Source organism: Eubalaena glacialis, chromosome 16 (assembly GCF_028564815.1).
Source record: "Eubalaena glacialis isolate mEubGla1 chromosome 16, mEubGla1.1.hap2.+ XY, whole genome shotgun sequence".
Classification (NCBI taxonomy): Eukaryota; Metazoa; Chordata; class Mammalia; order Artiodactyla; family Balaenidae; genus Eubalaena; species Eubalaena glacialis.
In genome coordinates, this window is record NC_083731.1 from 81,801,769 (window position 1) to 81,814,405 (window position 12,637).

General features: G+C 37.7%; 1 protein-coding gene across 4 annotated transcripts in view; it reads right to left on the reverse strand.

The window, feature by feature from the left end:
* Positions 1 to 12,637, reverse strand: part of FRY (FRY microtubule binding protein) — a 327,509-nt gene that overhangs the window by 129,771 nt on the left and 185,101 nt on the right. For 3 of the 4 annotated variants that reach the window (XM_061171162.1, XM_061171164.1, XM_061171163.1), the window contains 5 exons: positions 9,222 to 9,325; positions 8,635 to 8,743; positions 6,909 to 6,995; positions 2,503 to 2,674; positions 1,015 to 1,147 (listed from right to left, as the gene is read on the reverse strand). In XM_061171162.1, the coding sequence (XP_061027145.1) occupies positions 1,015 to 1,147; positions 2,503 to 2,674; positions 6,909 to 6,995; positions 8,635 to 8,743; positions 9,222 to 9,325 (605 nt within the window). Of the gene's footprint in view, positions 1 to 1,014; positions 1,148 to 2,502; positions 2,675 to 6,908; positions 6,996 to 8,634; positions 8,744 to 9,221; positions 9,326 to 12,637 lie in introns of those variants that run through there. The other variant, XM_061171165.1, reaches the window with a different exon arrangement.

The window sequence follows — 12,637 nt, forward strand, 5'->3', positions numbered from 1 at the left end:
AAAGAAAATGTATATATGCATTTGTGCTGACATTGGGAAAGGTCTGGAAGAAATCACACTGAACCAAGGAATGGATGCAGATTTCAAGTGGAGCTCTGTGGAGGAGGCTTTCATTTTAACTTGCCATACTGCTAAATACCTATTTAAAATAATTCTGTATTTTAAACTTTTTTATCATGTTGTGTTTCACTGTAGTTTGTTTTTGACATACTACCATTGTAATGAAAATACACACTCATAATATGAACTTCCCTATATAGGTAACAACCTTCCAACTAACTGTGATATTTGGAATTGGACACACTGAGTGACAAAGAAAATTTTCCTAATTATATGTTTAGAAATGTATGCCACAGGTGCCAAATATAATTTAATTCATAGTTCAACAACAAAGTCCAAACTGTCTTAAAACAGTCATAACCTAACCTGCGTTCCTGCCATAATTAATTACAAGCAGCAAATACAACTTGTGTGAGTTTCTAATGAGGAGCTCTGATTACAAATCTAGATCTTGGATTTTGGCTAAGAACATCTGATTTCTACATTCTAAGCTACAAATGCATTCTTAAAATCCAGTATTTCTATGACACAGTTACATAGAGAATATTAAGCAGGTTTAACTCTCACTGTTCAGGAACGCTCACTAGAAACAAGTAAACTTGAGATTCATAAAGATGGAATGTCTCTAAACTGGTGATGAGCTATATCACATGGGCTTGAGAGCAAAACATTACTTCTGAAAAATGTGGACCAGTAAAAGTGCCTTGAGCCTATTTTCTAACTTACTGTCCTAATGATACTTGAAATATTATCAAAACAGATCAATCTCAGGTTTGACTTTATTTTTACAGTTAGTCAAATATTATCAAATGATGTTTTTACTATCCCTAACACTTCTTAGAACTTGGACTCTAATAACATGAGAACAAAATACAGAATAAAGGGGAAGAACCTCTGCTGGTGTCTTTTGGTTCATTAATCCTTCACTGAAAACTTAGTCCTCACTATACTCACGTGATCATGTCTTCGGGTTCTTTGTTTAACATCTGGACGTTAGTTAGCATCATACACCTTCCTACTTCTTTATCAAGGTGCCTTAAAATGTTGTCCACAGCTTTTCGTACTTGAGAGTAATATAATGACATGCCTGAAAAATATGCATTACAGTTACATCTTTGACTAAATCTATCAAAGAGTGAAATCCCATTTTATTCACCCTCTGTGATACATTTTTACTGAAGACCTTCTGTGGGTCAGTGAATTCTCTGAGCAGAGTCTAATTTAATCTCTTATCTGCAGGACTCTTAGCATAGTGCCCACATGTAGTGGGTATTCCCGAAAGAATCATTTAAGTTTAACACATAGGAATTCTAATACTTCAAAGGGAAATATTTTCCAGAAGAGTAAAAATAAACAAGGAAACAGAAAGTTCCACACTAGAATTTTTATGTTTCTGGTTAGTATAAAAAAATTCACCATAATGAGTGGTTATGTGAATAAAAGATAATTCTCATTTGGGGTCAGAATTTTAATAACTTTATATTATTCTCTGAAATATATGTGTGGGTTTTTTTAGTAAAGGCAACAAATGACTTCACATCATAAATTTTTAAATGAAGGAAAATTTACCTCAGGTATATTATTTTTACCGCTCTCAGCGGAAGAAAATGTGTACAGAATATGTATTTCATATATGTATATGCATTTTATATATTTATGTATATAATACAAATGTAAAGTAAATTGCTTTGTGTTTAAAATTTGTACTTTAATGAAATAATTATTAATAGTTATTTGTCATGTATTAAATATTGATATTTTTGAACTCATCTAAGCATTGCATAACTAAAGATAAATATTTTAAAGGAAAAAGTTTCCTCATATGTTTCCTCTAGGTCTTTGGAATCCAGGAACTAACTTAACAAGTTTGCAGTAGGTTTCTAAATTCAGGAACTCAGTAAAAGAGAAACAAATGCAAAAAATCATCTCTTTGGGTTAAGACAGTTAAATTAAAAAGAAAATAATCTCACGTAGGCTAAACCCACAATATACCCTGGCATGTATGGGACTTGGCATGTTTAAAACACAGATTAAACTAATTTTACTGAAAAAAAAAAAGAAGAAAAGGAACTATAAAAATGAATGAGGGAATGAATAAATGAATGAATATATTTATATGTTTGCTTTATAAACAGGATTATCTACCAAAGCACACAGATATCTTAGAAATTTACTGTAAACTGCAAATAATCAATATTAGAAGTTTGAAAAGACCACAGATAAAAATCTAACATTTAAATGGCAAAATGTTTACCAGGAAGTTCCAAAGAGTTTAAAGGGCAGTAAAACAAACCACAGCATGAATCAAAACAATTAATGTTGAAATGTCTCATCAGCTACTTTTATGAAGATTTTTAAAATATATCTCACTAAGGGTAAGTGTCTATTGGTCATTTTTAAAGGCTTAATAAGGCCCAGTGCAAACACATCTTTGAAACCCACCTATCATTTTGGCTTCCTCTTCAGTTAGTGTTTTACTCAGATATGTCTTCTTCACCCTCAGTGTGTTTCCTGAAGGGAGAACGGCTCCGGTAACCGGCATGGGAGGTTCCCCATCTTTCTGCTGCAAGCTATCAGCTATGACCAAGAATGCCCGTAAACCAATGTTCATCCTCTGTAAGAGACAATATGTTCATGATAAAGCGAAAGACCCAATTATTGTCGTGAAATTAAGCCATCAGTCTTTCAAAGAAGTTAAGCATGGTTTGCCTTCTAGATTAGTGTGGGAAAATCATTTAAAAGGGTTTAGGCCAAACCTAAGAAAATGAAATTAAGTTTCTGACACTCTTTGTTGCTGCATCACAAGAAAACAACTGGGAAGATTTTCACCAAACTTGGAGGGTATGTTTGAGATGGTCAGACTCATTCTGTTTGGGGGGAATCCTGGGTGCACCTCCAAGGGATAGGCAGTCACCCTCTGGAGCAGCTGCAACTAAGGTAAACTGAGGTCAGCAAAAATCTCTTTGTCTCCTGGGAGGAGACATGTGTTAACTCACAAAGACTGAATGAAAACAAACGGGAGTTCCAAATGTGAATCATAAAAATGTAAGTTGTCTGCTCTGAATTGCAGGTTGTTGACTTTTGATTCACAAAGACTGGCAAGTTTGAAAATAAATTTAAAGAATTCGAAGCCACAGAACCTGTTACTGATAAAAACACATGAACTCATAAGAAGAAATGTCATTCTGGGCCAGATCATTATCTTCCCCAGGCTCAGATAAGGCATAATATTGGCTCTGAAAGATGACTCCCTAGGAGAGTTGCTCCCAGCAGCAATAATCTTAAAAGGTCAGAAGGTACTAAAACATCTGTACTTCCTTAAACAGCCAAGTGTAAACATTTACACGAATATTTTCAAACCACATCAAGTAATAAGTTCCCTAAGCAGACCGCTACCTAATGCAGAGAATAATTACCGTTACTAACAATGATAATCTAATTACAATTTATTGAGTTCTTAAAATATATCCAGAACTGCTCATTAACTCTCATCTTTAAAATAGCCATGCAAGGAAGGTATGATTATTCCCATTTTTCAGGTGAGGAAACTGAGGGCCACATAACTAGTAGGTGGGAAGCTATACATTCAAGTTGGGTTTGCCCGAATCACCTATTCTGTAGTACATGATTATATCTTAGAACATGAAGTAATATCGACTTCTAAACTATTTATTCAAGCTTCAAGGAGTAGGGGTATTTCAACCAGGGTGTGGTAAACATTTCTCTGGCCCATTCATACCCAGTCCAATGTGTATTTTATGATTTTACGGTCTTCAGTAATATTCTTTCTCCATTTTCTAAAATGAAAGAGTATTCATTTAAAAAAGTTGAAATGTATATTAAAGTCCATTAGTTTCCTCATTTATTTTAGTAGTTCTTTCATGAAATGTTTTCTAGATTTGTGGATATTTTTCAAGACACAGCACTGTTTCGGGTGAGGAAATACAGTGTTCAATTCTGGAGATGCAGTATCAATAGGATGACTGTGAATTGACTTAAGTGATCAAGCTTCAATTATTTGCAAGTGGATTATCCAATTTATGAGCCATCCTTGCCAGTTCTCTTAGTTTTCCTTTTCTCTGAATAATTCTAAGGGCAGAAGTAAGTTGGGATAGTTTGGGAAATATATTTTTAACTTAATTTCAAAAACAATTTCTTCTTATGTTTTATATAGCTCTGCATCATACCTCTCCTTCTATTACCTGTCTGGTCTTGAGAAATTACTTAACTTTTCCAAGTCCAATTCTCAGCTTCCTTTCTGTAGAATGAGAATAATAACACCTATTGATCATATAAGGCTACGGTGACGATTAATACCTGAAAAGTTCCCGCTGGCAAATATATATTGTAGGCTAGAATCTCCACTGTTTTCTACTGAAGTCAAGTTTATTGAGATATAATTCACATGTAGTAAAATACACTCCTTTTAGTTGTACAGTTCTTTGAATTTTGAGAAACATATATAGTCAGGTAACTATCATCACATTCAAGATATAAAATATTTCCATCATCCTCAAAAGTTCCTTTGTGCCTCTTTACAGTCAGTCAGTCCTCTCCTCCAACCTCAGCACCTGACAATCAGTGTCTAATTTCTGCCTATAATTTTGCCTTTTCCAGAATGTGACATAAATGGAAGCAAAGAGACACAACCTTTTGTGTCTTGCTTCTTTCACTCAGCTTAATGCTTTTGAGGTGTTGTTGTAGTATCAGTAGTTTGTTCCTTTTTATGGCTGAATAGTATTCCATTGTGTTGATGATTCTCAAGTTGTTTCGACATTCACCAGCTGTTTGAACATTAGTTGCTTTCCTGTTTTTAGTGATCATGAATCAAGGTGCTATAAATGTTGATACAAATCTTTGTGGACAAATGTTTTAATTTCTCTTGGATAAACACCTTGGGGTAGAACTGCTGGATCATATGCCAAGTGTATGTTTAACCTTATAAGAAATTGCCAAACTTTTTTCTAAAGTGGTTGTACCATTTTGCATTCTCACTAAAATATCAATAGTATAAAGTTCCAATTGCTCTGTATCCTTCTCAGCACATCTCACTGTGGTTTTAACTTGCATTTCCCTAATGACTAAGGAAGTTGAACATCTTTTCATAGGTTTATTGGCCATTTGTATCTCTTCTTTGGTAAAGAGGCTCTTCATTTTGTCCATTTAAAAAATTGGGTCATTGAGTTGGGAGTTCTTTAAAAATTCTGGATAGAAGAGTTTGTCAATACGTGTTTTGCAAACATTTTCTCCCAGTCTGTGGCTCTACACTTTATTAACATTAACTTTTAAAGGGCATACTTTTGTATTTTATTTTATCAACTTTTTCTTTTGTAATTTATGCTTTTTGTATCTTATCTAAGAAATTTTTGCCTACCCAAAGGTCACAAAGATTTTTATCTTCTGTTTTCTTCTGGAAGATTTATGATGTCGGATTTCACATTTAGGCTTATGATTCATTTTGAGTTAATTTTTCCTGACAGGGCAAATTATGGGTTGAAGTGGATTATTTTGCAAGTGGATGTCTAACTGTTTAGTACCATTTACTAGAAAAACTATCCTGGGAATTCCCTAGCGGTGCAGTGGTTAGGACTCTGTGCTTTCACTGCCAGGGGCCAGGGTTCAATCCCAGGTCGGGGAACTAAGATCCCGTAAGTCACACAGCACAGCCAAAAAAAAAAAAAAAAAGACTATCCTTCATCCATTGAAAAGCATGGAACCACTGTTCCCAAGCAAGAGAAGACTCTTTAGTACTTGGGCCATGGGCCTCCTTCCAGCCAAAATGCCCTGAATTTGCACTGGCTTTGTCCCCCTCCCATTGGCCCACTGACCCTGGCTGCAGCCATTCCAGAAGCCTGTGATGTCATTAAACACCAGACAGAAACTCCCATTTTGGGGCTTGTTGGGCTGTCCCTACATACATGGCAACCTTAGCGCCAAGAAGAGAATTCAGGGTGTGGTGGGAGGAAGCATGAGGAGGCAGGGAGACCTGGGTTCCTCTTGCTGCTAACCAGCTGCCTATTCCGAGCCTCTGGGCTCTGGGTCTCCTTCCTTACTGACAGAATGAAGGAGCCAGACAATATCATAGTGATGACAGGAACAACGTTTAAAAATTTTTTTCTGGTGTGCAATTTCTTTCTTTTTTTGCTTATGAATTTGTAATATCACGAAGATTCTGTGAGGTGATCTAGAAAAGTAGTTTGTCCCTTTTACTAGTAAAAAAGCTGAAGTTCAGAGAGGTCAATGTCTTATAGCTAGTGGTTAGGACTCTGCACTTTGTTGGTGGGAATTCCCACCAACAGTCTTTTTAGAAGTTTAAAATTGCATGTGCTTTTCATTTGCCTAAGCCGGCCCCCTCCCCCCGCCATGAGGTACATCATACCCATCATACACTCATTTCCATGATTTGCCTGGTCCTTGAATTGTGATGCTGTCACAGAATCAAAGATGCATACATTACTTATTTAATTTCACTAGATTTTAGTATTTTATCATTGCATCTATTTATTCTTCTCTGTTTCATCACTTTCAATACTCCTCAACTTGCTAATCTGCATCAAAATAGTTACAAGTATTGACTTTTCTATAATAAACAACCAAACATATAGAGACAGATTACCTTTCGGGGCAAGGTTTACTCCCTTCTACAAGAACAGAATGTGGTAGGACGTCAACTTTTCATCATTCTAAGTCTATTCACCCCAAAATCTTACTTCTCTACTATTTCAGTCAAATAACATGGAGAGAAACAAACAGAAGACTTTTTTGGAGAAGATGGCCTTCACCCCATCCCCCAAGGTTGCAAAGCAAATGTAGGCTTCTGTCGATAAACGCAAAAGGGTCATTCTTACCTCTGGATTGAGACTGAAAGCTTTTGCTGGTTTTCCCACACAAAGAAAATCAAAAATGATTTCTTTCATTGCAAAATCTAAACGTTCCTATAGTGAAAAAGGGAAATCAAAACAAAGCGTTATTTTAATTCAACATGAAAATGTCTGTTCTTGTCATATGCACCAAACAGGTGGCTTCTGAAGGAAGAGGGGTATCGCTTAGTTCGATGCATCACAGAGAATCCCTGAAGGAAAACCATGTCCATCCGAACCTTTGGTGGAGCTGCTCCTATTTCCATGTGGCATGTGGAGATGCTTTATATATGTAATTAGGCCCTAAAGCACAGAATGACTAATAACTAAAAACCAAAAAGTGGAAAACCAAAACACTCTGAGTATCTGGGCTTCTACACAGTATAAACTCTTCCTGCTTGTCCTGCAAATGCTGACACCTTCTTGAAACTCAGTTTAAAATATATTTTTACAAATACCACTGCAAAATGACCATTTTCTTCTATTCTCTAACATTTCCAATCCCTTGGCTCATATTACAACAGACAATCCTGCAAGTGAAATGAATAATCAACAAATAAGAACTATTAAGGTTACTTAAATGAGAACGTTTAAGCCAGATTCTAATAATTTGAGACAGTGACTACTAAGATATGTCACGTTCATTTTATACAATATATTCCAGAATAATCAAAGCACATTCTCAGCCACATGATAACCACATGTAGAAAAGTTCTGTTAATTCATCCACCTGCAAAGCAAGCACTGTCCTTTCCCTAAGTACAAATATTAGAGAGACACTTCCTTGCATTAAACACACAGAGAGATATTATATATTAAATGGTCTGTGAAGTAGCCATTGAACCTTATGTCTTTATAGCAATATCAATTACACTTCAACAGTACTTTCATGCCTATTATTTCCCTTTATCCACACAACGTTCTGAGGGATACTGGGTAAGCACTTTCATCCACATTTTATAGATAAAGACACTGAGAATAAAGATGTTCTATGACTTCTTTAGGGTATGGAGCTGGCTCACGGCAGAGGCTGGATTGGAATAAGCGGCTTTTCATGCTTCTCTCTAAATCACAAGGAAGCCAAAGTTGGGATGAAAACCATTTATACACAAAGTGTTTTAAAAACTAAGTCTTGGGTCTAAATAGTAAACGCTAAATGTTTAATATCACTGGACCCAGTTCTTAAGTAAAATAGTATGTATGAAGTGCTTAGAACAGTTCTTGGCAAAGAATAAGTGCTTGATAAACGCTAATATTCCCGTTACATTCTTCTTTTTCACAGGGTGAAAGAGCATTATGATTTATTTACTCCTCCAGGTTCACTAAATTATCGTCTTCTTATTTCCTCCAAACATCAGACTCAATTTCCTCCTGCCTTGAAGAATCTAGAGCGGAGAAGCAGGAAAAAACAGGAACTAGGAGTCAAGAGACCCTCTTACGAATAGGCTCTGTGACCTCAGATCAGTCACTTAAACCCCGCCTCTCAGTTCTTTCATTTGTCAAATGCGGAAAACACTTGGCACACCATGTCACAATTTGTTTTGAAGCAAAAAAAAAAAAAAAAAGCTATGTGTGCAAACACTTGCAAAACCATCCTGAAAAGTCTACACACGTGAGATTATTTTAGACTCTTCATCCGTTAGTACTTCATAAAAAGGAGGTGGCTACTTAAAGGCAATTAGAAGACTCTCACTGCCAGAAGCATCTCCATTACCTGGGCAATGAACTGGATGATTTTCACAAAGATGTTCAGAGGCATGTCCCTCGGCACCACACCACGGGACCCTTTGGGGAAAAGTGTTGTGATGATGGTTATAAGACGGCTGAAAGATAAGGGAAAAAAAGAGAAAACAAGCAAGATTGGCTGAGCTCCTGTACATTAAGGGAAATGGCAGATGCTTCATCTTATCTAAGTATCAGAGAGAATTCAGAGAAAGAAAACAAACCACTTCATCTCTTTTCCATTAGCATAATTACTCTCTGAAAAGGTTTTCTGCAAAACTAAGGGCAGTTGGAAAATTATAGCCATTTCCTTTGTTAAAGTGGTGAATGTAGTCCTGACACAGAACTTGGCAATCCTGGTAGAGGTTGGAGTTTCTGTAATGGCTGTTGAGCCAATGTCTAAGGAAAGCCTGAAAATGTCCAGAGGACTTAGAGCTTTTACAAACTGTCAGCTTTGAACAGCTTCTAGTTTGGTTAGCGTAGGTGGCAATGAAACAAAACACCCTTTTCATTGGCTGAGTGACGTGGTTACCGGTAACTCAATGATGGGGTTACCATTAACCCAGGCCAGCTCCTTACCTCTGAGTGGCTGTGTTGCTTTCACATTTAATTCGAATCATGTAAACCCAAAGTAATCTGTACAGAGATTCCAGTGCAACTCGAGCCATCTTGGGGTCCTTATTCTACAACAGAAACCAAGATAAAAGATTGCAGATTAAATGGTACTGTACAGAGGTTATTCTTTTCTGAATGCCTGGTAATGGAGGGCCACAGGTGGGTGGCAGGGTGCCTATGAGGTACACTGCACCACCTGGGACTTATGGGGTATTTGCCTCCTGGTGCCCATTGGGTAAATAATCTATGATGACGGATCCAAATAGCCAAGTGGGCAGGACTGAGTAGTTCTGGGGGAAGTCATGTCTTTCTCTCCTTTCTAAGGTGAATACTGGCGATTGCCTTCTTCCTCCAGGTCCTAGGGAACCGCATCCCCTGGCGCCAAGAGGAGAATCAATCCGTCCTACTGTTGATTATGCCCTTGTAAACACCACCCACCTTCACCTCCCATCTCTTTACCCTCCGACATCTATTGAGACTAATATATAATAAGCACTGGGATATAGAGATAAAAGTTTATCCTTTTTCCCTAAGATGTTCACAATCTATGGGAGGTGGTGGCAGCTGGGAGACAAATAATAAACAGTCAACTCAAAGACACAGTGAAAAACTGGCGGGGACAGGAGCTAGAGGATGGGAAGAAGGGCAACCTATGGCAAACACAAGGACTGGGGTCAGGAAAGGTTTCCAGGGGCAGACGAAAACTCAGACGAACTTAAATCCATTCACTCATTTGTTCATTAAGCAAACATTCGAGTGGCTACACTGGGCCAGGTACTATGCTTGACACTAGAAACCAAGATGATGGGGAGTGAAGAGCATTTTATGGAGAGGCAACAGCACAAAGAAGCTAAGAGAGCAGGTGAAGAGGGGTCATGTTTCAGAAACTGGGGATGGTTTGTATGCCAGGACATAGGGCCAGGTGAAGAAGCAGCGGCTGATGAGGCTTGAGAGGAAGGCAGGGGTCACACGAAGAACCCTGCGTGCTATGCTAAATAACGGGACCAGGGTTCTCATGATGGTGACAGGAAGCCATGAAGCTCAAGGAGACCATGTGAGAACTCTGCAGCGTGGGGCATGGAGCAGGGGCAGGGAGGCCAGCCAGAGCGCAGCTACCAGCTTCCAGGATCTAACAAATAGGCCAGGGGGAGGGAATGGTTCGTCACTGGATGGACATCACCTTCATTCCTCCCTTTCTGACTCTCACTCCATCCTTTCAACTGATTTTATAGGTTTTATCTACAAAATATGTTTTGAATTTGGCATCTTCTCCATTCCCACTTCCTCTGTTACAGTTCAGGCTTCCAGCACCTTCTCCTGGGATGCTGCAGTAACCTCCTAAACAGTCTCCCCAAATTGATTCCCTCATTGCTGTCCTATCTTACACTGATTATAATCCTTTCTATTTAAAAATCACAGATTGGGTGGTTTTCCTGATGCCTATGAGATCAAGTTAACATTTCTTGCACGGCATACCTGACCAGACAGTATCTGGCTCTAACCTACCAGTGAAGGATGCCACCCATCCTGTTTTTCTCCCACAAGCTCCCCAAACTCTAGCGAGGCCACGTTCATTCCATCTCTGCATCAGGAGTGGGTCTCCTACCCTCCCCTGTGTCCTTCTTTTCTACCAGGTGAACCCCACTCTTTCACAGCCTACCTGAATGTTCCCAACTCCGTGCAGGCTTTCTCTGTTCCTCCCCAATATCCTGAATCCCATCCCATTAAAACGAATTATTCCCTCCTGAGTGTCCCCTGACCCTCATACAAACATGTAACATAGCCTTTCAGCTCTTTACTTGTGGTCTTGCATAGACATCAGCTCCCACGTGAAGGTGGGTTCTCTGAAAGTGAGGGGCATTATTTACGCAACATCTATTAGAATTCCTGCCACTCTGCAGGGGATCAATACATGTTTGCTAAACAGTCTTCAAACGTCACTCAACTTTCCTATAGGTCTTTTGCTTTTACATTACTTCTCTTCCTTACTCATTTATTAATCTCGTCACAACCGTTTCTGCTGTTCTATTCTTAGTGTAGATAATTCGGGTCTTGATTTGTTAAGAATTCTTAACGGTTTAGATATAATCTAGGATAAGTTTACCTTTAAGCTACTTGCTGAATAAAGATGAGTCACATAAATAAATTCTATGGAAAAGATTGTAGGGAGTAATTTTTTAGATTTAGGAAAGATTTCTTATGCCTAAATAGTTTTAAAATAACTTCTTGGCGTGATCATTATTATAAAATTCTAAATTTCTACATGCATTTTGGGCTCATTCTGGATTTTTTTCTTCTATTAATCTAAATAAGTAAATAAATAAAATGATAAAACACATCATTTTAATTTTTGAGGCTTTATGATGTGTTTTACTATCTGGTATGGCCTACCTTCCACCATCCACTGCTCTTTTTCTTTTCTTTCTATTTTTAGGGTTTTCCCAGATATTCCTGTATATTTATTCTTCCAAATAAACTTTATAACTACTTTTCTAGCTCCAGGAAAAAAAATAAACCCCAACATTTTAGAAGCATACATGTATACATAAAAGATTTTTTTTTGTCTGTTAGTAAAACAAGTGATACACCTTATAACTTGTTGAATGTCTTGGTTACGTAAAGGAAGTTTAATAAACTACTAAAATAGTAAAGTTGCATTTAAAATATTCCATCATTTAAAAATTTCAGGAATTCTAATTATCTGTCCTCTAATCACTCCAGATCAGCAAATGTCTATGATGTTAACACAGTGGTTAAAAGCAGACTCTAGACACACACTGCCTGGGTTTAAACCCATCCTTGCTCTGCAATTTATTAGCTGTGTGGCCAGCCTCAGGGAACCTCTGTAATCTCTCTGGGCCTGATTTTCCCTGACTGTGAAATGCAGATGCTAATCCTCCCTCCCTCCTAGGAGTGTTAGGAGAACTGAGAGTTAGCGCATAGAGGGAATTTAGCACTGCTCCTGCCCATAGTAACTATTACTACGTACAAGGTACAGATTCAGCAGCAAACAAAGGAGATTAGTCTCTGACTTCAGGGAGCTTCCTTTCTAGCGGGAATGTCTCCTCCTTTGTGAATTTCCCTTTATTGGTGTATATATAAGTATTTTATATTCATATTTGCATAGTGTGTCATTCAAAATTCTCTCTTGTGCCTTATCTCACACTGTGAATCACGGCCAGGTAGGGCAAGTAACATCTAACTTTCATTTAGGAGCTTAACTAAGATCTCTAGTTTAAATGATTCATATTACTGTCTTCTGTTTAACTTCAACTTCTTTTACACTTTTTTCCTGTCTTCCTACCCACAATTATCTTTTGGGGGCATGTTGTTGTGACTGATGTGCTTTTACTCTTAAGAATATGTTTGAGATTGTCTAT